The 24,268-nt window shown below is 41.2% G+C and overlaps 1 protein-coding gene across 1 annotated transcript in view; it reads left to right on the top strand.

Annotated features, from left to right (window-relative positions):
* The first annotated feature begins 8,381 nt into the window (after positions 1–8,381).
* Positions 8,382–24,268, top strand: part of LOC117021904 (cytosolic beta-glucosidase) — a 108,878-nt gene continuing 92,991 nt past the window's right edge. Inside the window, exon 1 of the mRNA XM_033105286.1 lies at positions 8,382–8,454. Coding sequence (XP_032961177.1) covers positions 8,397–8,454 — 58 coding nt within the window. The 5' untranslated portion in view covers positions 8,382–8,396. The remainder of the gene's footprint in view (positions 8,455–24,268) is intronic.

The following is a 24,268-nucleotide window of genomic DNA, read 5'->3' as shown; positions in this document are numbered from 1 at the left end:
CTTGTCACCAAAGCGTCTTTACTACTTTCAACTTATTCCTTGCTTTTAAAAAAAATTTTTTATTTTCATTATGTTTTTATTATTAGTTTCAGGTGTACAAAGCAATGTAATAGTTAGACATTTCACCCCTCACAAAGTGATAATCCCCTCCCCCAATCTATTGCCCCCCTGGCATCGTATATATCTATTACAATTCCATTGACTCTATTCCCTATGCTGTACTCCATATCCCATGCCTATATATATTAAATCATAGTTGACATACAATATTATTCAGCTTCAGCTTCAGGTGTTCAGTGCAGTGGTCACGTATCTACACTGTCAATCAAGTGGTCTCCCTAATAAATCCAGTGCCCATCCGAAACCCTATAAAATCTTTACAACTTTGTTGTTTATATTCCCCAAACTGTCTTTCATATCCTCGTGGCAATATTGTAGTTACCATTTTATGCTGTCTAATCCCTTCCCCTCTTCTTCACCCCCTCCCTTCTAGCAACCATCAGTTTTTCCTCTATATTTCTGAGAATATTTCTGTTTACTTTGCTCATTTATTCAGCTGTTTAGATTCCACATATAAGTGAGATCATATGGTATTTGTCTTTTTCTGACTGACTTATTTCACTTAACATAATGTTCTCTAGCTCCATCCATATCTTTGCAAATGGTAAGATTTCATGCTTCTTAATAGCCAAGTAATACTCCATTGTATAAATGTGCCAAGGAAAGGTTTCAGGTAGAGGAAGCATCACTTGTCAAGAATCAGTGTTGAGAAACAGCATGGAGCTGTGGTAGATTTGAAAAGCTGAAAAAGGTTAAAAGAGCTTAGGAGAGGAACACTGGTGCAAATGTGAATAGAAGGGAGGTAGGAACCGGATCATGTGAGCTTTGTAGAGCTCACGCAGTTTGAACTTGAGGAGCAGGGGACAATCTCTGAACAATGTGTGGTGTAGAAAGATGGCTCAGGTTGTAGGCGTCTGTTGGATGGGGAAAAAAAAAACAAACAAAAAAAAAACTCTGGAAATTGGGAGTCCACTTGGAACTTTGCAGAAGATTTCTATTGCCTGCGCATGGAGAAGAAGCCACAGGGATGAAGGTAAATAGACATATGTGAAACCTGTCAAGGCATTGGAGTCAACAGTGCTTGGAGGTGGGCTGCATGTGGCAGGAAGAAGGAGGGTCCAGAATGGTGTCCAGGTGATGCAGTGGTCTTTGAGATTCAAGAGAGAAAGGTCAGGGCAGGTTCTCCGAGATTGTCTCATGCGATACACAAAGCCGTGCTCACTCTTCCAACACAGTTCATCTGCAGTCGTTTTTATGGTCACTGACATTGTTCTTTTTCACTCTGGTTTTACATTTTATTTGGCTCGATTCCACTCTTTCATGCTTTCTTTCCAGATTATGGGACTCTGACGCATTATTTCCTTCACCATAGGAAGAGAATGCTTTTAAAGTTCCAAACCCAGCCTCTGATGGGAGATTAACGATCAAACATACTCTCAAATGTTCGAACGCTCATGGGACATAGGTGGATTAGCGACAGTCTAGTCCTGAGGCATGTGGCACACCTGTGTGGTGCCACAGACAGTTTAGATACAAAACTAGTTTGCGGTCTGTAGCTAGGCGTTTGAACTTGAGTGTGCTCTTTCTGGTAGTTAACACAAGGGGCGAGGAGAGAGACAGAGCGCCTCCTTGGATTGTGTGCTCTCGGTGCCTCACTTGCTGCACCCTAACTCCAGCTCTGGTTAACACGTCTCCAAATACTCCATAGGAAGACAGGGGGAGTTTAGATTGCATTGGTGGAGGATGACTGGAGTGGCTAAATGAACTAGACAGAAGTACTGGCAGCGGCTCTGTGAATAATATCCTGACGTGTTACTACTGGAACCTGATACCACACTGGGGGTATTTGCTGGGAGGCTCCCAAAAGGCATGCTAAAGGCTCTGCCTTTTATTCTTAGAGCCTCCAAGCTCTACGGTTGAGCTTTCAGTGGTATTGAGTAGTTTTTCTATGCCATGATTGTTTCTATGCCATCGTTAGTATCACCCTGTCAGTACCTTGAAGGGCAGAGCATTTTGGGGTGTGTTTTGACAATTACTCAATAGTAAATCCTTAATTGTATTGCAGCACGGCTTTTTGAAATGTTGAGTGATGCGCTGCTGTTGTATTATATTGCTTTCATGATAAATCTTACGGGGGGTATGGCCTTCCATAAATTAATGCAAATAATGATAATTGAATTCCTCTTGAGCCTGCCATTAATTATCTCACATATCTCTTCATTTCTGAGTTGCTGATATGGGTCAACATTCAAGTCAGCTACAAAAATACCCAGTAAAGTTCCTTTATTCGGATTGGGTTTATAATCTGTAGGCATGATGCATGTGAATCATGCATACAACATACCTCCATTTTCATACGTCTATATCTGTGCTCATATATGTCTCTAACTACATAAAGCCCCCTGTATGGATATATAGAATATGAATACACACACACACACACACACACACACACATGCACGCACACGCACGTACATAGATATATATACCAGGGGTGCCAAATAATTGTATATAGGTGGACACTTTGGTGAATGTTGCTCAAGCAGTAGTTCGTGGTAATCAGAAGGGTTTGGACACTGATGGTAACCACGTTGAGCAACTTTTGTAATTGCAGAAGTCAAATGTGACTTGTATTTATGTTTTGTTATCGGTGTATATTGAGTATTACAATTTTAATACAGTTTTTTCCTTTCTTAAAATGTGTATACATTTCTTTGGCACCCTCTGTATATGTGTACCATATATGAGTCTTTGGGTTGCAAGTAACAGGAAACCCGACCCTAAGTGGCCTAAACCATAAAGGAAATTTATTGGTTCTCAAAGGTTTAGTTCCACTCATCCTTCCTCCACATCCCAAAGCCAGTCCTATTTATGTTTTTAGGAAATGGCTGCTGAAAACTTCCACATTCATATGTGGCAGGAAGAGCATGGCTCTTTAGATCGCTTCTACTGAAGAGTGAGAAAGCCACTTTCTCAGAAAGCCTATCTCCATTTTCTCACGTCTCATTGTTTGACTGGGTTTCACCTCTAATCCAATCCCTGTAACCCGTGTATGAGATGTGAAGATAACCTTAAGTTAATCCCTGGAGCTGGCAGGTTATTGGGTGGGGTACAGTGTCAGTGTCTCCAGGAGCCCAGAGGCTGCATAGGAGAAAGGCACCTACCCAAAGGGAATCAGATTCTGTTATTGAAAGAGTCCTGAGAGTTGACTGAATCCTGGGTGGCCCAGATTAATAAACACCTCTACCCCTGGCTCCGCACCTCACCCCCGACACCGCACACACGTGGTCATCAGACTTTTCACAATCAAAGATTCTTTTTATAACTGATTTACTCTCTGGACTTAATGTTTTGACAGAGTCTGTCTACTAAGAAACCAAAAACATTGTTATAACGAATTAATTTTTGCATTTTCATGCATGGGAAGCTGGTATTACCACAATGAGTTTATATAATTCAGGCTAAAGCAATAAAATGGACATCTTAGATAGCCTGGGAGACCTGATAGGAAGTAAATTTACAATTGCAATTAGAATTACTCCAATATTAAAAACAATTGGATGGCTCTCAGGAGTCCAGGGCCCTGTTTGGAAAGTACTTTTTAAAATGTGCATCCTCGCTCAAGATTTGCCCAGGTCTTCTTAGCAAGTGAAGAAAATCAAGATGAATAATCCGTTGCAAAACCAACCGTGGGTGGATTGGCCCTTTGGGGTGCGTCACCCCAAAGGCCCTCCTTCACTTTCTCTTTTGCTTTCTTTTTTCTCCAGTGACATGATATTACCAAAGAGGCTCCACTGCTGTTAAAAGGTTCTTTGAAATCATTAAACTTTTCCCTTGGGTTTCTTTCTTTTTTAAAAAACATGGTCATTATTCAGAGAGAATCTTTATCAGCAACTCCTTAATCTCAGTGGTTTAGCCAAGTAAACATGTATTTCTCATCCATACCATTGTCGGAAGTGGGTTGCTTCTGGGGTCTCTACCGGGCACTGCTCCATGAGGTGATATGGGAAACAGTCTCCATCCATTAAAGGAGTCCCAAGGGCCTCAAGAGTGTTCCAATGGTGTATCTGTATCTAGTCGGTGGATGAAAGGGGTCTGAGGACATATGGATGAAACACAAATGACTGTGTGGGCAGATTTCATCGACCTCGCCTGGAAGTGGGGTGCATTATTTCTGCCCACATTCTGCTGGCCGGGGCTCAGTCATATGGCCACATCTGACTGCACGCGGGCTGACAAATGCGGTCTCATTGTGTGCCCAGATGGAAAAGGAAACAGGACTTGGCTCTTGTCTGTCTTTGCTGCAGACAGAAAAATGCTTCTTTAGAACCGTACTGTTCTCCTGACCTAGGGACACAGGAACATTTTAAATGCCAGGGTTTTTGAATCTCGGCATTTCACATTGGGAGGGTCAGTCGTGACTAATGGGGCTGAATCCTTTTTGAATAACAGCTTGTTTTGCAGTTAACAACGAAAAGCTTCTGCAAGATATATTTTTTACCCCAGAGAACAGTGTATTTATAGTCTCTTAGCACTCCCAGGACTTTTAGAGAGAGCACACTTGTAGCCAAAACCGTAATGCAAGTAACTTGTATTTCTCTCCAGCCTGGAAAGTGGGCAGAGGTTGGTGGCTCTGATGAATGGCAGTTTGCTGTGTGGTTCTGAGGTAGTGCCCTGGAAAGGTGGCAGGATCTCAAAGAAGTTACTGTGTGGGTTTGAGGCGGGAGTTGCACCGAAGGCCTCGGATTTATACCCTTAGAGGGTCCCTTGTGCTTCCAAAGCAAAGTCAGTGGATGTGAAGGGACCATGGCAGGTTGAAGATTAGAGAGTGGACGTCTTGGCATTCACCAGTGTGGACCCAAACTGGGAGGTGAGACAATGAAAACATCAGGCATTTTTTTGAAAAATGTCTTCATTAGGCCTACATTTTTGCATGGTCATAAAATAGAATGGAGGGGACTCAGAGAACAACAAATTAAATTACCAGCCAGCCTTGCTAGATAGGGCCATGAAATCAGAATTCTTTTTTATAAAGAAAATAAATAATCCCCCCTCCCAGCATTGTGGCTACAAATTCATATGCCTTACAGCCCTAAGGGCTTTTGTGCAGGGAATGTTAGTGGGTGAGCTCTCTGAAAGGTGAGAAGATTACAGAGGGATTGTGGGTAGCAATGGAAGGTACTGGAAGGAGGGAGAGAGTGCCAGGAGAACTAAGGTTCCCCTGGGGTCCTCGAGACACTATTTGGGATGTATGAGGTAAAAACTATTTCTGTAATGATCTGAAGACATGATTTGCCTTTTTCACTCTCATCTCTTGTTCTTTGCTGAGTGTACAGTGGAGTTTTCCAGAGGCAACAGATCAAATAGGGAGCAGACATGAACATCCAGCTGCCTTCTCGTAGGTCAGGCCTCAAAGAGATTTTACAAAACTGTAAAACTCTTCTCTGAGTATTTTTTGTTTGTTTGTTTTGGATTATATGATTATTTTTTGTAAAATATGTTATTTGTTTTCCCATGGCATTTTATTGCTATTTTATTTCGTATGAAGTCATCGGTAAATATATACTTTTTAAATCTCAGTTTTAATTTTGAGTAAATATTGATAAATAAACCCATATTTTGAAAAGCTCTTTAAGGACCTCAATTAGTTTTAAGACTGTAAAGAGTTCCTGATACAGAACGTTTGAGAATCCTATCAGAGCTGAGAAAAATTAAATTCTGCCATATGTGAATTTAACAACTTCAGAGAATGTAGAGCGCTGAGAAGGTAGATTGTACTTTCTGGGGAAAACCACTAGAAGAACAGGAGCAATTAGCTAGGGGTTGTTGGGGTAGGAGGCCGCTGGTGGGATAAGTAAATTTTAATAACACTTCATACATCAACTTGTAAGCTTAAAAAAATTGCAATACTGCCATCTAGTGTCTCATAATGAAAAATATATTAATTTTTTTTTTTTTTTTCATTCCATTTATGAGGATTGCTTTGGACCTGAATGACTGTAGGGACTCAATATAATAGTACACCCTGTATTTTTCATGTTTATTTCACCAAACATATGTTTAAGTGCCTTCCCTAACTTCCTGTATATTTAACCTCTCCTTAGGGTTAGGGAAACTGGAGAGGTTAGGATTTCAACCTAGTTATACCTTGTTGCAATCATGTTCCTGTTATTATGCAGTGTAGGATGATTTAGGGCTGGCTTGGGGGAACTGAAAAAGTCACTTTCCTCACTTTGATTTTGCCTGACTCCTGTCTCCCTGGGCATTAAAAACAGATCTTTTAATTTTGGTTCAATTTTAGATGTACAGAAATGTTGCGAAGATAGAACGGTGAGCTTGTGTGTACCCCTCACCCCGTTTCCCCTTTTGCCACCATTCTGCGTTATTATGGAACACACACTGAGCACCTGGCACAGTGGATCAAAAGCCCCACATCAAGGCACGTGGTTGTGAAATTTCAGAAATAGAAGCTTGGGAAGCAGGGAGCATGAGCTGGGACACAAAACATGTTCCGTGTAAGAGATAAGGACCTGGATTCTCATCAATCTTCTCAATAGCCACACCGCAAGCTAGAGATCCATGCACCAATGCTTTAAAAATTCTGTGTAAAAATTATTTCCATCCTAAAATCCCATAATACCTTAATTACATATCAAGTGTGATGTTAGAATGAAGACAGTTCTAGAACTACAGCGTTTCAGAAAATGTACCTTTCATGTCCCTTTTATCAGAAAGTTACTCGAGGATTTGCTTCTCTAAACGGGGAGAAGACGCAAAGAGGGAGAAAGCCCAGGAGACAGGGGAAGGAGGTAGAAGATTATATAGTTAGCTTTGTGGCTGCCTACAAAACAGTGCAGAATAGAGCCAGAAAACAGAGGTGTTTGAACAACTTGGAGATTTATAGTTCTGTTAGAGTGTTTGGGGATGAATTAGTTTGATAGGTATAGAAAAATTAAATATAGAAACCAGACAGTTGATTAACCCCAGAGAAAATAAAAAGTTGCATGTAAGCATGGCGTACTACGTGGCTCAGTTTTGAACAATATATAATCATAGTAATGTAAATATCGAATATTTAACTGCAAGGTGATCTTACCTTTTGGGTGGATGAGAGAGAAAGAAAGTGATCACGAGCACATGCTAGGATCTTCCATTCCTATATTCAATTGTCATTATCTAAAATGGAAAAATAAGAAGCACCAGTATCAGCCTGTTTTTTAAACTACATGGAAGTAAATTCAGTGTTTGTCCCTTATCCATTATTTCATTTTCTGAGATTTCAGTTACCAGTGATCAACTATGGTCTGAAAATATTAAGTGAAAAAGTCCAGAAATAAAGAATTCATAAGTTTAAAATGATGCACCTTCCTGAGTAGGTGATGAAATCTCCTGATGTCAGGCTCCTCCCCCTGGACGTGAATCAATCCTTTGTCCAGTGTCTCCAAGCTGTAGAAGCTCCCTGCCTTTAGTTAGTGACCAGACTGACTATTGTAGTATTGCAGTGCTTGTGTGCATGTAACCCTTCTTTTACTTAAAAATGGCCCCAAAGTGCAAGAGCAGCTTAATGCTGTGTCACACTGAGTGCACCACTCCCCTCACTTTGTCTCATCACCTAGATACTGTATCACCTCCATCACAAGAAGGGTGAGTACAGTACAGTAAGATATTCTGAAGCAGAGAGATCATATTCCTCTAACTTTTGTTATAGTATATTGTTATAATTGTTCTATTTTGCTATTGTTAATCTCTTACTGTGCCTAATTTATTAATTCAACTTTATTATAGGGTATGTATATAAAGGAAAAGAACATTGTATTTATAAGGTTTGGTACCATCCAGCGTTTCAGGTATCTACTTGGGAGGTCTTGGGACATCTTCCCCTCAGATAAGGGGAGGGCTACTGTTCCAGAAGAAACAGTTGAAAATAGTTACCTTTAAGGAATGGGGCGTAGGAATTGGTAAGAATTGTAAAAGGGAAAATTCTAGAAGGATTATGTGACTTCTGCAAACCACGTCCATGCATTTCATGAAAAGAGGAATGGGTGCCCTGCCAAAGCAGGGACTCAGTGGGCCCCCAGGCTGGTCTGTTATCAGGAAGTGCCCAGGAAGAAAGAAGATAGGCTCCTGGTACAAAGTGGCTTGGATTCCTATCAAGGTGGTAGCCAGTCAAGAGGGATCCTTTAATTCCACTCCCTTTTTGTTTGCAAATACAATTGCATTCTGAGACTCTGGTCAGGGGTGAGAGTTCCCTTACTGTTTGCACAGTTGCCAGGCTCGACCAAAGGGCACGAACTGCTGGCTGAGTGTTCCCGTCAGCCAGCCGTCTTCCTGAAACCATGGCTTTCCCTGAGGGGTTTGCATGGGGGGCATCCACCTCAGCTTATCAAGTGGAAGGTAGGAGAAACTCGTTGCCCTTCACTGGGGCTAGGGCAGATTACTTCTAGCGGGTTCTGGAGGGTGGGGATGAAGCGGCAAAAAGAAAAGAAGGAAAAGGGTTGCAGAGTCTGTAACTGTATAAATGAAACGGTGTCACTTTTCACAGAGAAGATGTTCATATCCTGTGACCCTTCCCGTGGGCACACGGGTAATTGATGGTGGTGAGAGTTGAAGGCCAACCTGCAGCTGTAAGCTGTTATTTCTGGCCAGACCAAGCTTACCTGAGACATCAACTGCTTTTGGACCAACTGCTTTTGGCATTGGTCATTGGTTTCTTCACTACATTTGTCGCCCGCACCAAATTTTTTTTTTTTTTTTCCCTATTGGCTTGAAAAATATTGGTTGACTAAATAAGCTGGCCCTCTAGGAATGAAAACAAGAGAGACAACCTTGGCTAGTTTCCTTCTCAGAAGAGAGGTCAGGCAGATCACAGAGGGGTTCGCAGAGAGGGGTAGGGAGCTGGAGTGGAGTGAATAGAATCAGCTTCTAGAAGGAGCATAGCATGGCAACTATGACAATGGGCTGTGCAGCCAGGCTCCCTACGCTTGGGGTCTATTTCTACTTTTTACCAGCTCTGTGGGACTTTAGGCAAGTTACTCAACTTCTCTGTGCCTTCTCATCCGTAATGGGCGATAATTATGATATCCACCTTATAATATCACTGTGAGGTTTAAGTACGATGATGTATATTAGGTCCTTGGGGCTTAGTAAGTGCTCAATGCATGGCATGTGTATTTAGGAGGATCACAAAAGGATTACTAAAAGCGACTCACTATGAAACACTACCGTTAACATGGCATGCATACGCAGTCTGTCCTACAAGACAAGACTATGGGTTTCAGGTCCCAATGTCCAGGCTCTGCCCTCTCAGGGTTTGGGATAACCATGGTAGGAGCTCCTCTGTTCACAGGGGCTCAGTGGTGCTGTGCCTCTTCTGTCTTCTGCAGGCAGTTTATCCCATGCTTTTCTGCACCCACTTGCTGCAGCCTTATTTTAAGGTCTTCCTTTGTGGCCTCAAAGGGGCTCTTGTGCTGTTGACTCTCTGTCAACAGCTTTCAGGGTGGGGGCCTGGATCCCTGTGACTGTTCTCTGTCAACTCACACCAGGACTTCTCTGTGCTGGCTTGTTCGCCACTCCTTACCTCTCCTTGTGTGCTGGGTCTCAATGCCAGTTCAAGCCTTTAATGAGCTGAGTGACTTGGGGCACACAATTTATTGGAATCTTAGTTTCCCTATTTGTAAAATTAGGAAAATGGTCATTCCCTCTTTGTAGGTTTGATGTGGGGAGTAAACCGGTTAGTATATGTAACAGGAGCACTAGAATGCCTGGCCCAGAGTCCCCATTAAATAAAACAACTACAATAATGCTGTTACTAATTCTACTACTGCTAGTACTAACTACTCCTCCTGCTAATAATAATAATAGGATTATTATTGTTTTTCTTCCTCCTGGCTGGAGTCTCTCCTACTCTGTACTGACAGGAATTACATCGTCTGTTCCATTTAGTGGGAACGGTCATTTCTGTCTGCAAATTACAATGCACTCCCTCCTTTTTTATTCTACCAGCTGCAGCAGGGAGAGTGACTGTGTACCCTGTTCACCGCTGCACGGCCATCGTCCTGTGGCTTTGTTAAATCAATGTGGCCTGGGATTTAAAAGCTGAGGTCACCCTGTCACTGTTTGATTTTGAGAATCTTTGAACTGTTGGGCTGCCTTGGCTCTGAAAGTCTGCACAGCCTTTGGAAGTCAGAGGCACTCAGCAGAACTGAGCATGAACTATTTGTTAAAAAGAGAAAAAAAATCTAACATTTTGGCTATTTGTTATAAAACGTTACCATGTGTCTCTTCCCACTGATTTTCACAACACATTTGCCTGTGTAGGTATCTTTGTTTTCAGATACCCTCTCCAGAGTCCTGCCTGATAACTAGCATCCTCCACCATCTCCCCACTCCCTTGCACACCCACACCTCACCCCTGCGTGGAGAGGGAGATATCTTGGCTCTGTTACTTGGCATAGAAGTCACTGTCAGGGTTTTTGCAGGTGGGGATGATTGACAGGGGCAGGACACAGCTTCGATCACTGGGGCTCCTCCCATCCTGACTGCTTGGTTGCATATTCCACCAGACCCACGGCTCTTCCTTCTTTCTGTCCACGTGCCTGTTCCTTCCATCTCCACTCTGGTGACTTCCCTGTGTGTGGTTTCTAAGGTGAGTTTAATGTAATGTTGATTATATAAGAGTTGACGGCGTGGTGCCTGGAGCCTTTTGGAGGAAAGCACACTATAAATCGAAAAAATGAAAAAAAAAATAAACAAGTGGTCTAAGCAGGAGGAAAATTATGTGTTTTAGGTGAGTTGTAAAGAACATGGTAAAACCTGTACACATGTGTTTGTTAGACGAGGAGACAGGTGAAGAAAATGCCAGCGCTCATCATTTGCACAGAAGTGAGTCTCCTGCTGTATTTCAAAGTCTAGACCGATTCCCCATGATGTTTAACCCTTCGTGCAGCCGACTCTGCCTGTCTTGCTGGAGTGGGAGGCACACAACAGCACGTAGCTCAGCGGTGTTTTGTTCAGTCCTTCGGTAAGCCACACAGGGGCTACGGAAATGACATTTGGGACACAATCCTACCGCTTTTATGAACTTGTAAGTCCCGGTGATTTCAGGGAAGACTCTTAAGGGGTCAACACGCTCTGCAAAATCCCACAAATCCTACACAAAGCCCACTAATGCTTCCTTGTGGGATCTGAGTTTGTGGTGCCTCAAGAGGCAGAATCCCCAGTTTCATGAATGCCGTTATCCAATCCGGTGCTGCCCTGGGTACTGAACAATGTCTGGATTGTGATTTAACCTTGACTTTGGCTTTGTGTTGGCAGAAATTGGGGTTGGCCTCAAATTTTGGCCACCTGTTTCCCTTGGTGTGTCAAAGGTGGACTCTTATTATTAAGACATTTGGGGTTAATTTTGCACCTGAAAAAAAAAAGAAAGAAAAAAAAGAAAAACAGGAGAATAAACAGGGTGGCTGCGTTCGTTGATTTTAGGTCCAGTTTGTGGTGAACCTCTCCAGGCTGTTTCTTCTCTGGTACCCTTCAACAACTCAACTGGTCCACAGAAATCTGAGCTACAGGCCCATGTCATCTACCTGCAGTAGGTGTCAGCACAGGTTCCATATTGCCTTAGACCACTTCCTACTTGCTTTCTCCATTCAGCCAATTTTGGCCGTGCACCTTGGTTCCTATCTTTTGCTAAACCACTTGGATTAAATATCCCAGTGTGGGGCTTGATGTCCTGGCTGCCCTTGGTTGGCTTCTAGAATAGGGCACACCAGATAGACCTGCTCTTTGTCTGGACCACCTCAAATAGAAGGAGGGGAAACAGACTTAAAACATGCTCATTCATTTCTTGGTGTGTAAGGAAAAAGAAAGAAGCATTTTTCTGTGAAATTTCTCATCGCTTCAACATTGATGTGACAGAAACCACCCTTATTTCTTTCCCCCAGTTTCAAATTTGAGAGCCACAAAAATCTCAATAATTGCCTTCTGTTTTGATTGTACAATGAAATGATGTGGCCATTATTCAAAGAGAATGGACTTACTCAGGGATGATATTCAAATATTCATCAGCTGATATACTGGCCAATCGGATATGCCAACTCTAAACAGTGGGAGTACATGAGATTGGCAGCTGTTGACAGGTAATCCTTTCATTCATTAATGATTGCTCTGAGACCTGCTCTGCTGCTCTCTGCCTTGGTTGACCCACAGATTCTCTAGGGAACGCCCCTAAATCCTGACCAGCCATCTTTAGCGTGTGAGTTTATAGTGTAAGTCTTCATTCTAGTGTCTCAGACAATTCAGTCCTATTTTCTTTCAAGTATCTAGAAATCCTTCAATAAATGTGGTATTCGATTTCTTTGTTTATTTGTTTTCAGGTCTGCTGTAGATTCCTTTTTAAAAGAATTTACTGTCTTTTCAGTGGGGTTGTGAGAGGGAAAGGGCTTCAATATGTATATTCCATTCCCCATCTTGAACTAGAAGTCTTTATTAACATGTGTTAATATATGGAAGTGCCTCGTAAACCAGGAGGTATGACTTTCCCCTTCTTTTTCTTACCGTTATTATCCTCCTCATCACCTCTAACACATCTAACCTCTGGAAATTTTCTACCCCTCTGCTTTTTAGAAATAGGATTAGACAACATAGAATTGATGGAATTTCAGACAGTATAACAAGAAAAAGTGAGATATTCAGACAATGAGAGGAAAGCTATAGAAAGGCCAAGAAAGACCACATGTTTGCTTCTCAGGTCAGCTTCTTGAAGCATCTGCTTCTCAGGTCAGCTTTTCTAAGCCATTTGCACTTTTCATCATTTCTTACCTCCCTTTATTCTCAACGTACAGATTCCCCAGGTATTGAATTTCCCAGTACGTCAGTTGGCTTCATTGGCCATGTTGAAAGGTAACTGCTGCCATCACTGTTGTTATATGCAGATTATTTATCAATAAGGGCCTCCCTGCTTGTATATTTTTTGTATTGACAATGTTCTGAATACAGAATGGATATTCATCACATATGTTTAGAAAAAAAAATTTTGTATTATGAAAGTAATTCTAGATAACTGTAGAACATTAAGAACTTATAAACAAGGAAGAAATAAAATGAAAAACTAGCCAGAGAGGTCTTTTCCAATTTTGAGTATGTACTTCCATTCCTTTTCTATACATCTAGAGTTTCATGCGTATGCTCCCTTTTATTTTCTTCACCCTCAGAGGAGAATCCTATAAATGGTGTTGGTTTCATTAAGGTGCTTACAAATATCTTGATAAGCTATAACATGTCTGCATCTTTTCTCTTCTTCTAGTGCCCTTTCTTCCTTATCTTTCTATAGTTGCACATGGGTATGACTTGAAAAGTGAAATGTGACTCAATATATTTAACCTAGAAAAACAAAAAAATCTGGTGCATTTCCATAATCTGTGTGGAGCATAAGTCCTATATAGCGTCCTACGTATTTGTACATGACTCTTTTTTTTTTATCACCAGTGATTTTATAACCTATGATAAGACATTTATTTATTTGGATGGATATGTGCTGACAACATACTGTGGGGGCAGGAGGTGCGGGGAAAGGCATTGCCTGTGCTATTCCTTCTGGGCCTGTCCATCTGGTAGGGGTTGCTTTCCAGCTAAGTTCACTGATGCACAAAGTTCAGGAATTCTTTAAAAATTACCAGGCCGTCACACAACGTCCAAGCCAGAAATAGGGCTCTTGCTAGACCCGTCCTCTTATTCTCTCCTTTATTTAACCAACTATTTTTTTGCTTTTGTCTTCTAAACCTCTTGACTCCACCCCTCTTCTGCATTACTATTACCTTTCCCTTAGTTCCGAAACTCACCATTCCTTGTCTTATTAAAGCCTCCTTTCCTCCGTTCCACTCTCTTCCAGTCTCTCTGGCACATTGCTTCTAGCGTGGTCTTTTAAAATTCTGACCAGGTCATTTCTCTCTCTCTCTCTCTCTCTCTCTCTCTCTCTCTCTCTCTCTCTCTCTCTCTCTCTCTCTCCTTAGAGAAATAGCATGAATGTTGAAATCAAATAGACTAGGTTTGAACCCTGACGTTTCAGTTGTGCAATCTTCTTAGGAGATCTCTAAGCTTTGCATGCCTCAGTTTCCTCACTTGTAAAACAGGCGTAGTAATAGTGCTTGTCTCAGGTTGTTGAAGACATTAAAGTTGTTTATGGACATCAGATTCTTAGAACAGTGCTGGGCAAACTGTATGTGTTCAATAAATTTTGACAATTATTAAAACAATTGTATTGTCTTCTACAGAATCATTTCTGAACTTCTTGTATGACATAAGACAAACACACAACTCTGCAAGTTTATCTCTGACTACATCCCCAGTTTTACCTCTTGCTTGTTTTTCATTTGTTCGTTATTCTTTGACCAAAAAGAAGCACGTAGAGTTCTTTAAATGTGCCATGACCGCTAATGTACAGTTACACACACCGTTCCCTCTCTCTCATTGGCTATTGGCACGGGCAGAGACCAACAGGGACGAAGGCCCAGGCGTCCTAACCTTCATCCTGGATCTTTTCCTATCCCCGCATACTGCCTCTTTCATTTCCATCCTTTACGCTACTCTTCCGAGTGTGTTCCTCTGACCTTGGTAGAAATACTAAGGGTCCGGGGGTGAGGCCCACCTCAAAGGGAACCCCCTAAAGAAGCTATTAGTCCATATGGACAGTCTATTGTTACACTATTTGGTACGGCATGGCTTTTTACCTGGGGGCATGTGGACGTAACGCCATGCTTGTAAGAATGAATGATTGCTATCATGAAAGGTGCTGATACGGGTATTGTAGCTGTGTGGATGTTTCGATGGCATGGGCGGCCGCCGTGGGCAGCAGCTTGCGCCCTCTTGTTTCCTTCCGCGGTGCTCCATGGGCCTCTGCCTTGAGGTGCCCCCAACGCGAGGAGCAGATCTATATTGGCTTCGGGGCTCTCTCAAGGTGCCTGCTCTTCTTTTCATTAGTGTGGATAATCAGAGTTTGATTGTAAAGTATGCCCGGGCCAAACACAAGGGCTTTTAAAATTGTCTGCTGTTTGAGATTATCCAGGCCACTGATCCCAGTTCCTTAGCATGGATAATTGAGAGTGGACTGGGCTGAAGAATGTTAAGCAGAACCAATTGACGAAATAAATGAGATTTTAAAAAATCCTTTACATTTTAATAATAGAAAAAGAAAAACAAGCTAGTGTACTTTTTTTTAATCTAAAAGGGACTATTTTGTATTTCGAACCTGTAAATTTATTTGGTTTAAGTTGATTGAAAGTAGGAAAATATTTCCTATGACGCACCCATTAAAAACCTATTCACAGTGTATACTAATTACAATATGTACTTAATAGACTTAGGGGAAAAATTGAAATGACAGCCAAGAGGTTGGGCAGTTTCAGATTCAATGTCAAATCTTCTTATAACCACATTTATGTTTCAACTCGGTAGCAGGGAGAGGGTGGAAGTCACTTCAAATTCTGAAAATCTCTCTCTTGATAGTGGAGGCTATCATTCTTTACCCCTAACGAGCAATCGTCATGGAGAGAAGGGCATTTTTTAAAATGTATGTGTAAGATTAAGAGGATTCTGATTCCTGGGACTATCCGGTCTCATTCACTTCTCATTTTCCTCCTCCCATCTTTCCCCCCGTGTCCCCGAATGCAGGGAGAAATGTATTTACATGTCACTTAACTGGGAATTTAGAGGAAATTTTCTCAAAAGAACAGTGTTGTAAATAGGGGTAGGTGTCACTGAATACCCTTCAGGTGTGTAATGAAATAAATCGATTTGGGGGGTTGGCTTGGGGATTTGGAACATAATGTAAGAGGCAATGGTGAGTTTCTGGGCAGGTGACTCATAAACAAGGTTTTTGAAACATTACCCATTTTTATGTTGGGAATTGCCAAGCTAAGGCTTAACGTCTCCCACAACACCCATGAATAATCATTTAAATCTAGGCTTTGAGACTTGGAAGAGAAAAGTGCATTATTTACTCTAAAGACAATAATCTCCCTTTGGAGTCTCTGTCGTCCATCTTACCGAGGCATACTTGGGGATCTTTGAAAGAGCAACATTTTCTCATGATGCTCTATTACTTCATATGTCTTGTAAATGATTACCAAGGTCTAGATTGCAAGCACAGGTAGGCGTGCACGTCAGCCACTCTGTAGCAGAGTGTGGGTGACTAAGGCCCGTTTACAGGGTGAAATATTACAAAGGGGCTTTGGCATGGCCTGTTGTGTTTGTATAAAGAACAAGATATGGGGACGGAGGTGTTGAAGATTCTAATGTATCCTCTGGGTTCTTGTAGTGCCGAGAACTTGGCAAATGTAGGTCCACAATGAATTCTTGTCACCCAACTGATTTGATGAAGGAAGAATGGAGGGCTTCTCAGCGTAAATATTACACAGCAGAGGCAGACATATTCCAGGGTCATCGGAGAACACTCTCTGTGGCACAAATAAAGACCAGGCACAATCATACTAAAAGTATGATACGGTTGGCTTGCTGTTAGGTGATGACTTTTCTCTTGGTTGGAGAGAAATTTTGCAAGAAGTTTCAGTAAAGGTCTGTCCTATGTGATGCGCTGGGAGACTTGGGTTCTCTGGCATGAATTAATAATTAAATTAAATGGAATGAATATTTATTTGAATTACTGCTGTGTAGCTAATCCCAATTAGGCCTTCGTTTACTGTGGATACTAGAGCCTAGAAGTATAAAGTGTAAATAAAATGATCATTTGAATCCAATATTCCAGTGAGGGAGACAGGCGTACACATGACTCTGATACGAAGTGACAACTCTTAACAGTAGACAGACAGAATGGTACTGGAGCACCGGTGGGAGGGGTGGGATCCAAGAATAAAATTGGGGGATTGTGTGGGCATCTAAGTTAGGCTTTTAAGAAAAAGCTTGTTTTTTTTTGTTTTTTTGTTTTTTTCTCCAGGGAAAGACAGAGAAAGGCATATAAGCCGAGGAAATGTTTTGAGCCAAGACACAAAAGTATGAATACTTATGTTGTATTTGGGAAAGGATGTAGTCACACCAGGACAGTAGGTTAGAATTCTTATACTTTAGAATGTATTAGAATCACCTGAAGTTCTTGTTAAAATGTAGATTGGGAGCGGGGGGCTCATACCAGGCTATGTAATAGCAGTATTTATAGATGGAGCCCAGGAATTGGCACTTTTGTGTAAGTACTCTGTGTGATTGTGGTGTAGACGGCTCATGCTTTGAGAAAGCCTGCCACAGGCTATGTTTTCTGATGGTGGGGTGACTGGCAGGACCTGAAGCTGGCAAGGTATTCATAGAAGAGGTCCACGTTGTAATGTACATAAGGTACCAGGCTAAGGAGTCAGTATTAGGGTCACGTGCAATAGATTCTTGCTAGCCATAAAATATTCTTAAGCAAAGGGAGTAATATGATCAGATCTGTGTATAAGAAAGAGTTTGGACTGCAGTGTGGAGGATGAATTGAAGGAAGGAGACATGGAGGCTAGGGAACAGTTGTTAGGCAATTGCAATGGATGAGGCACGTGATGATGAAGATTTGCATTTGGGTGGAGAGGCAGAATGCAGAAGAAAAGCATAAAGAGGCCTCAGTGAGGGAAAACCAGGAGGGTGTGTTTATCAAAACAATGTAGGGCATGAAGGAAATGGGAGGAAGACTAGGATGAGTCCTGTGATTACAGTTTAGGTAACTAGCTGGCTGATGGTGCTATGAATAGACATAAAATACCCTGGAGATAGAGCAGGTTGGGAGTTTGTGTGATTAGGTTCAATTTGGGTTTGCAGTTCCCTTAGGGTATGTAAGTGGAAATGCCTGGGAGGTGACTGGAAATTTGTATCTCCATTTCAGGTTGGATTTGCGGGTAGTCACCCGTTGATAGCTGATAGTTGCAGTCATAATGGAAAAGAATGCTTGAAATAGGGTGTTAGAGGTGCACGAAAAGAGGAGCAAATGTTGCAAAGTCTGGATTCAATGCTGAGAGGAATTCAAAAGACTCAGAAGCAGCCCGCATGGAACAGTCATCTTTCCAGAATATTGAAACGACTAGGAAGGACTTGAGAAACCTCCAGTCCAATGGTTTTAAAACATTTTTTTTTTTAATGAAGCAGAACTAGGTTTTCAAGGAAAATCTTAACACAGAGCTCTGATAACACAGGTACAGATGGAGCTTCTCTGTTTGAAGGGAAGGATGGGAGGACTTGTACCCATTCGACCTATTGCTTCTTCCCTACAGGGCAATTCTTGACTCCCCTCCATGGTCTCTACAACACCGTGATGTGTGTTCCTTATTTTACAGAGGCCAGAGAGATGGATTCACATGATCAATCTCTCATAACTTATTATTGACGGAGTGGGCCCATGATGTCATAAGGCGTACAAGAAACACAGGCACAAAAGGCAAAGTGGAACCCACGGCTACAATGAATAGTGTAGAAAATATGTGGTTCCAAGGGAGAGGTTAGCGTTCTAGGTACTGACAGTCAGAAGCAGTTGCGGAGGTGTTGGTTTTTAGAGACTGGGAAAACATGTAGGGATTCAGTTTCTTGTCCATGTAAAAGTTAGAGCTGAAAGTCTGTGCTGGACTGGAGAAAGTTAGAAAGTGGGCCTTTCCAACGTCTACAAAGTGGAGGCCATTGTCATGTATGTCACATCCCAATTATTGCTCGGAGCCTAGCCAAATTCTAGTAGAAGTGGCAGTTGAATGCTGGGATAAGCTGAGGAATCAGAGAGAAGGAGAGCAATAGTTTTCCTTTCCGTGGAGGAGGGACTTTGAGAGTAACAACTTGTTTGGGAGGCAATGTATTGGTAACTTGTCTTTTTTGCAAAGTAAGAGCGCTCTTCTTATGAGAACACATATTTATTTAAGAAGGCTCTTTCGCAGGGTTGCCGATGGAACCCCCTTTATTCTGCCAGTTGGCATTCAGTAGAAAGTATTGGTAGCTACTACAATTAGTCTTTAACGTGAAAAGCCCAGAACACTTTAGATTTAGGGTGTTGTTTTGAGATATCAGCAGAAATCTGCCGAAACTAAAGACTGACCCAGTGATTCCTGGGGGACCTCGAGGAAAGTTAATTTGTTTCTGCATCAGATGAACCTCAAATTATTCTAAATGGCATTTGCTGTCATCAGAAAGTTCTGCTCTGGAGTTAGCAAACTGCTACAAGTTCCAAGCTGGTGTCTTTCTTAGAAAGATGCTGTGGGATATAAATCTTTTAAAGTGCGTTTCATTGTACGAGTTGTTTCGTTTAGGAAAAAAGCACCATTAGGTTGTTATTAAGTGGTCTATTTAATAGTGTCAATAAATTCTAAAATTGGAGACAGGGTATTGTTATTTGAGATGTTTTGATGGTCCCTATTGTCTAAGTTACTTGGTTTTGCTTACTTGCTTGACCTTTGTTTATTTTAATGGCTTGGAAAAAATTCCTCCAACTATACAGAGTTGGTATACTGGCTCTTCATATTTGTGATACAAATATGGAAGATATTTGAATAAGTTCACTAACAATATTTGAATGATTGGACCAGGCCTATATAAACAAAATGAAGTAGATAATTGCAAATTTTTGCAGAATCAAGAAGTTCAAGTAAAAACTTAATCTTTTTACAAAAAGGCTAACTTATGATATTGATTAAATGTAACTAGAACTATGTAATAACTACCCAGAAAATGGACTGGACCATTATACTGCGAAAGATGAATGTGGAGTGGTAATATAATGTCGTAGTTACTGGCACCAGTGCTTCTGTGCTTTATTGGCTTAGGAAAAACAAGAGTTCCAATTGGACTTTCACCCGCAATTGGTCTTGGTTTCGTTACTTAAACTCTTTATGACTTACTTCTCTCAGGTGAGTAGTAGTTACATTTTGGAGGTTATTCGGAGTACCCCATGAAGTAATGTAGACAATCTCTTAGCACAGGTCCTGGCATTTTTAAAAAGAGCTCAGTAAATATTAGTCCTTATCGTGGCGATCCTCATCAGCACTAGGACCACCACCGTCGTCATCAGAACTGTCATCACCATCAGCGCCGTCAGGCGGTGTGTGAGCCTGGGTCCTCCGAGAATCAGATGCCAGGATGGTATTGAACACGCAAGTTTATTAGGGGGAAATGCCCATGAGAGAAACTGGAGAGGGTGGGATGCAGAAGTGGTGAGTGAAGGAGAGAGGAGAGGAGAAAGTTGGAAGGCTTCAGACTGCAGTACAGTTTAAAGGAAAGTTCACAAGGTCTTTGGGGATTCTTTGATCCCAAATCTCCTGTCAGAATTGTCCCACAGCTTCTGGTTACAGGTTTGTGACAATGGCTTTGCCACGCTCAGCATTGGGCTGGAATCAGCATGGGGAAATGTGGCCTCAGTGCAAACTCCATCCCGTATGATGGATCGCAGGGCTCCGCAGAAGGGATTGTAAGTCAGTTATACTCCCTGAAGTTGGGGGTTTGTGGTGTGTGTGTGTGTGTGTGTGTGTGTGTGTGTGTGTGTGTGTGTGTGTGTATGTGTAAATTCTACAGATTTATGTAGAATTTATTATGGACGTAACTGTTGTGATTTAAAAAAAATCTTCCCTTTTTTTGCTATTTTATTAATTTTCTATATTTAACTTGCATTCCTTTAATATTTGGGCAAAGAGGTGAAATAAAGAATTCAAAATATATTCTTTTGCTTGGGTGACCTGAACTGTTTGAAACGTGCCCAAATCTCAGCATAATTCCCACATTTCCCCTTTACTTAAATATTTTGGTACGGCCTTGCTATTACTTCAACTAAACCTTTTCATGAAAAGTTTTATTTTTCTGCTCCAACTTTAATTTCCATTTAAAAACTTGATTTGATTAAAGAGTAAAAGTTTAAGTGTTTGTAACAGGATTCAATTAAAATAGGTCATTCTTGGGGCTCTGAAAATGGTAACTGGCCTTTGGCACATTGGAAAAAAAAGTTATAAAATGCAGTTAGATGCATCACAACATTTAACATCTTTAAGGAGGACGTTTTGTCTAATAGATTCAATTTAGAAATATTTAGTGTAGCTCATCAGCTTAAGCACCTAAAAATGTGTTTGTTTGTTTCTCCCTTTAGTTATGGCGAGGATGAGGGCACGTGGACTCTTATCTACAAAATAAACAATTTGCAGTGAGACCTTGAAGAAAGTCAATTAGTTTCTGTGACTTTACCAGTAGGTTAAAAAGGAGATTGTAATATTGGTGAATAATGTGCTTAGAGATGTTTGCATAAAAGATGCTTTGTCATTGTAAAGTATTATTGAATATTTATGGTCTACCAGAGTGAGCCAAATGGCCCAGAGGAAAAAAACAGTCAGATTTATGTAAACCTTGTTCAGTGTCCCAGATACTTCAGGATGGGTGCTCTATATATGAATGAATAAATAAATGGTATAAACATTATTTTAAATTTTGAAGGTACATCAATATTCTCTGGGGTGTTAGCCAATGTGGCTGACCTATGACATTGAAATGAAATGTCTGCCTCCAGGTAGCTGTTTCAATCTGATAAATATTTTTAAAGCCAGAGGAGTTGACAGCAAATAATGTTTTCTTAGAGTTTCGTGTCTGCAAATAAATGTAAATTATATCTTTACCTAAGACGTACAAGAAATTATTGTCTCTCACCCACAGGGTTGCTCTGAGAATTCCCAGGATGAAATTGTGTATTTTATACTTCTTTTCCCCCCCTTTCTTAAAAAAGTATTTTACTCACTGTCTGCACAGTAGTTTTCTATCACTTGATTGTGAGAAATCTAAGCCTCAAAGAAATAATAATAATAAAATAATAATAATAATAAAATTAGCGATAAAGCCTTTCCAAGGATTTAATGGATCTTACGGAACTACACAATGCAGATGTATTGGGACATAAATAGGTGACAGGAGGTAAGAGGCACAGAAACAATGTGTTTGCATTAGGTCACTGCTTAGTCCAAATGGATTCAGCACAAGAATTCATGAAACGTGACAATGGGCCAAGAGAAACTAGCTGTGACTAGCTGTGATTTCAGATTCCCCTACCTCTTCTAATTAACCATTTCAGGTATAACAAAACTTCGATCACATACAGATTTCTGAGACTCGTTAGTACCAAGGTGTAGACCTTGTAGTCGTGGAGGATGGACAGTTCTGCTCTCCTCAGGCCATGGACTGCACTCAATAATACCTCAAGTTTGGCTTTTAATTTCTATGATACATTGTTTCTGAAGAATTTTTCTAAAAGACAGAAAGCTATAGCAGAGTCGTCTTATGACATAGCCTGTCATTCAATGCCTTTGGATATGGCACGGATCTAAATACACTCTAGCAAATCTAATGAGATATTTGAAAACATAAAAATTGCATGTAGGGAAAGCTTGTTATCATGGAAACGACAAGAATAACACCAATAACAATAATAGCTACCCTTTTTTAGACAACTACTATTTGCCACCATGCCAGACATTTGACACACTTCCTATAGAATTATTCCCTTTTTACAGAAGACTAAAGAAACGAGGTTGCCCAGGGTAAATTAGTGTGTGGGAGTTTTAGATTTTTTTTTAATGACAGGAACAAAAAATAATAATAAACCTATATTCCTGCTAAGACAGGTTGTCAGGAATTCGCCCTCATTAGTTGGTGGGGATGAATATCTGGATATGACCCACCTCTCTTCAGGTAGATGCTCCAGGTGTACCTACCCCCAGTGCTTCTCACTTCTCTTGGGAAATGGGAACAAGGATTCAAAACCCAGAATCATGCCTCAGGGTTTGCAGTATTGTAGGATCCCTAAGTACAGGCTGGTGTGACAGAAGACGGACCCAGCTGACTGTGAAGCGTGTGGTTTTCATTCTTCCAAAGGGGATGCCATTAGCCCATTTTCATGAATGCCAGGCTGATATCGGTATTCTAGAAAACATATATATCAAAATGGAATTAACTGAAATAAGATATTTGGATTTAACAAACAAGTAGAATTGATTTACCTGGCCCAATTGATGGAATATTTTTAGGGAGCCGCCTTTTTTTTTTTTTGCTCAGGTGAGTTATACAGTGAAACTCTGTGATTCGTGGTTGTTAAGAAAATAATGAAAATCAAATTCGTGTTTACAAAATTCTTCGGTTGATTTGCTTGTGGAATCAAGCCAGGCAGATTCCCAGGAGTCAAGGTTTCTTGGGGTATTTTATGTCTCACTTGATGTCACTAGGAAGTGAGAGATTCATAGCATGCTCTTTGTAATTGTTACGTATTAGAGGTAGGAAAGAGTTAAAGGATTTAAGTGTTGTTAAAGGTGTTTTTCTGGGCAACAGCAGTTTGAATGCAGGGAACCTTTTCCATTTTAAGCACTGATATTTGATCTCTTGTCCCATAGTTATGTAACAAGGAATTTATTATTTTTCTTATTACTATCTTTTAAAGGAAAACAGAATAAAAGGCCACTGAGAAAAATACTTGCTCCCAGGGAACAGCTTTTATAGTGCATTTTGTCCAGGAGCCATTTCCTCCTGCCCCAAAGCCCTGGACCAGGAGAAATCCCTTCTCAAGGTGCTGAAGGAGAATGGCACGGAGGAACCTCAGAGCTGTGCGGGCAGTAGGCGCTGGGCACACCCAACAGGTCTGGGTGCTCACTGGCCCCGAGAGCCAATGCAGCCAGCCGCTCCAGAAAAGGGAACCAAGACTACAATCCTCTAGGAAGCCACGAAGACAGGCTGGGTTCCTCAAAGGACTCCTTACTCTGACATCTCTTAGCAGTGACAGGATAGCCTAGAGCAGTAGGTACGAAACCTGTTAATTAACATTATACTTTTCCTCCTAGCGAGTCAGTTTTAAGTGCATTGACTCCAGCCATGCATCCAGTAAATTTTCTCAGCACAACTCTGCCATGTAGGACACCCAAGGTGTTACTATCATTCTCATTTTGCAGATGAAGAAAATGAGGCACAGAGAAAGACTGAGTGACTTCCCGAAGGTCACAGAGATAGTAAGGGGTAGTGACAAATTAATATATAGGAAGAGCCACAGAATGTAGGCAAGAGTACAGTCTTAGTTCGGTTACAGCACCTTACAATTTTAGCTTCATCAGTTAGCAGCTCCGTGATCTTTTCCAAATCAGAGCATGCTACTGCAAAATACGGCACCTTGGAAGCTGAAGGAGTTTGGGATAATGGCAGAAACAGGAAGGTCACTGTGACCTTCATCCCCCCTTTCTCCGCTGAAATG

This window comes from Rhinolophus ferrumequinum, chromosome 5 (genome assembly GCF_004115265.2).
Source record: "Rhinolophus ferrumequinum isolate MPI-CBG mRhiFer1 chromosome 5, mRhiFer1_v1.p, whole genome shotgun sequence".
NCBI lineage: Eukaryota > Metazoa > Chordata > Mammalia > Chiroptera > Rhinolophidae > Rhinolophus > Rhinolophus ferrumequinum.
This window is presented reverse-complemented; position numbering and strand designations above follow the sequence as displayed.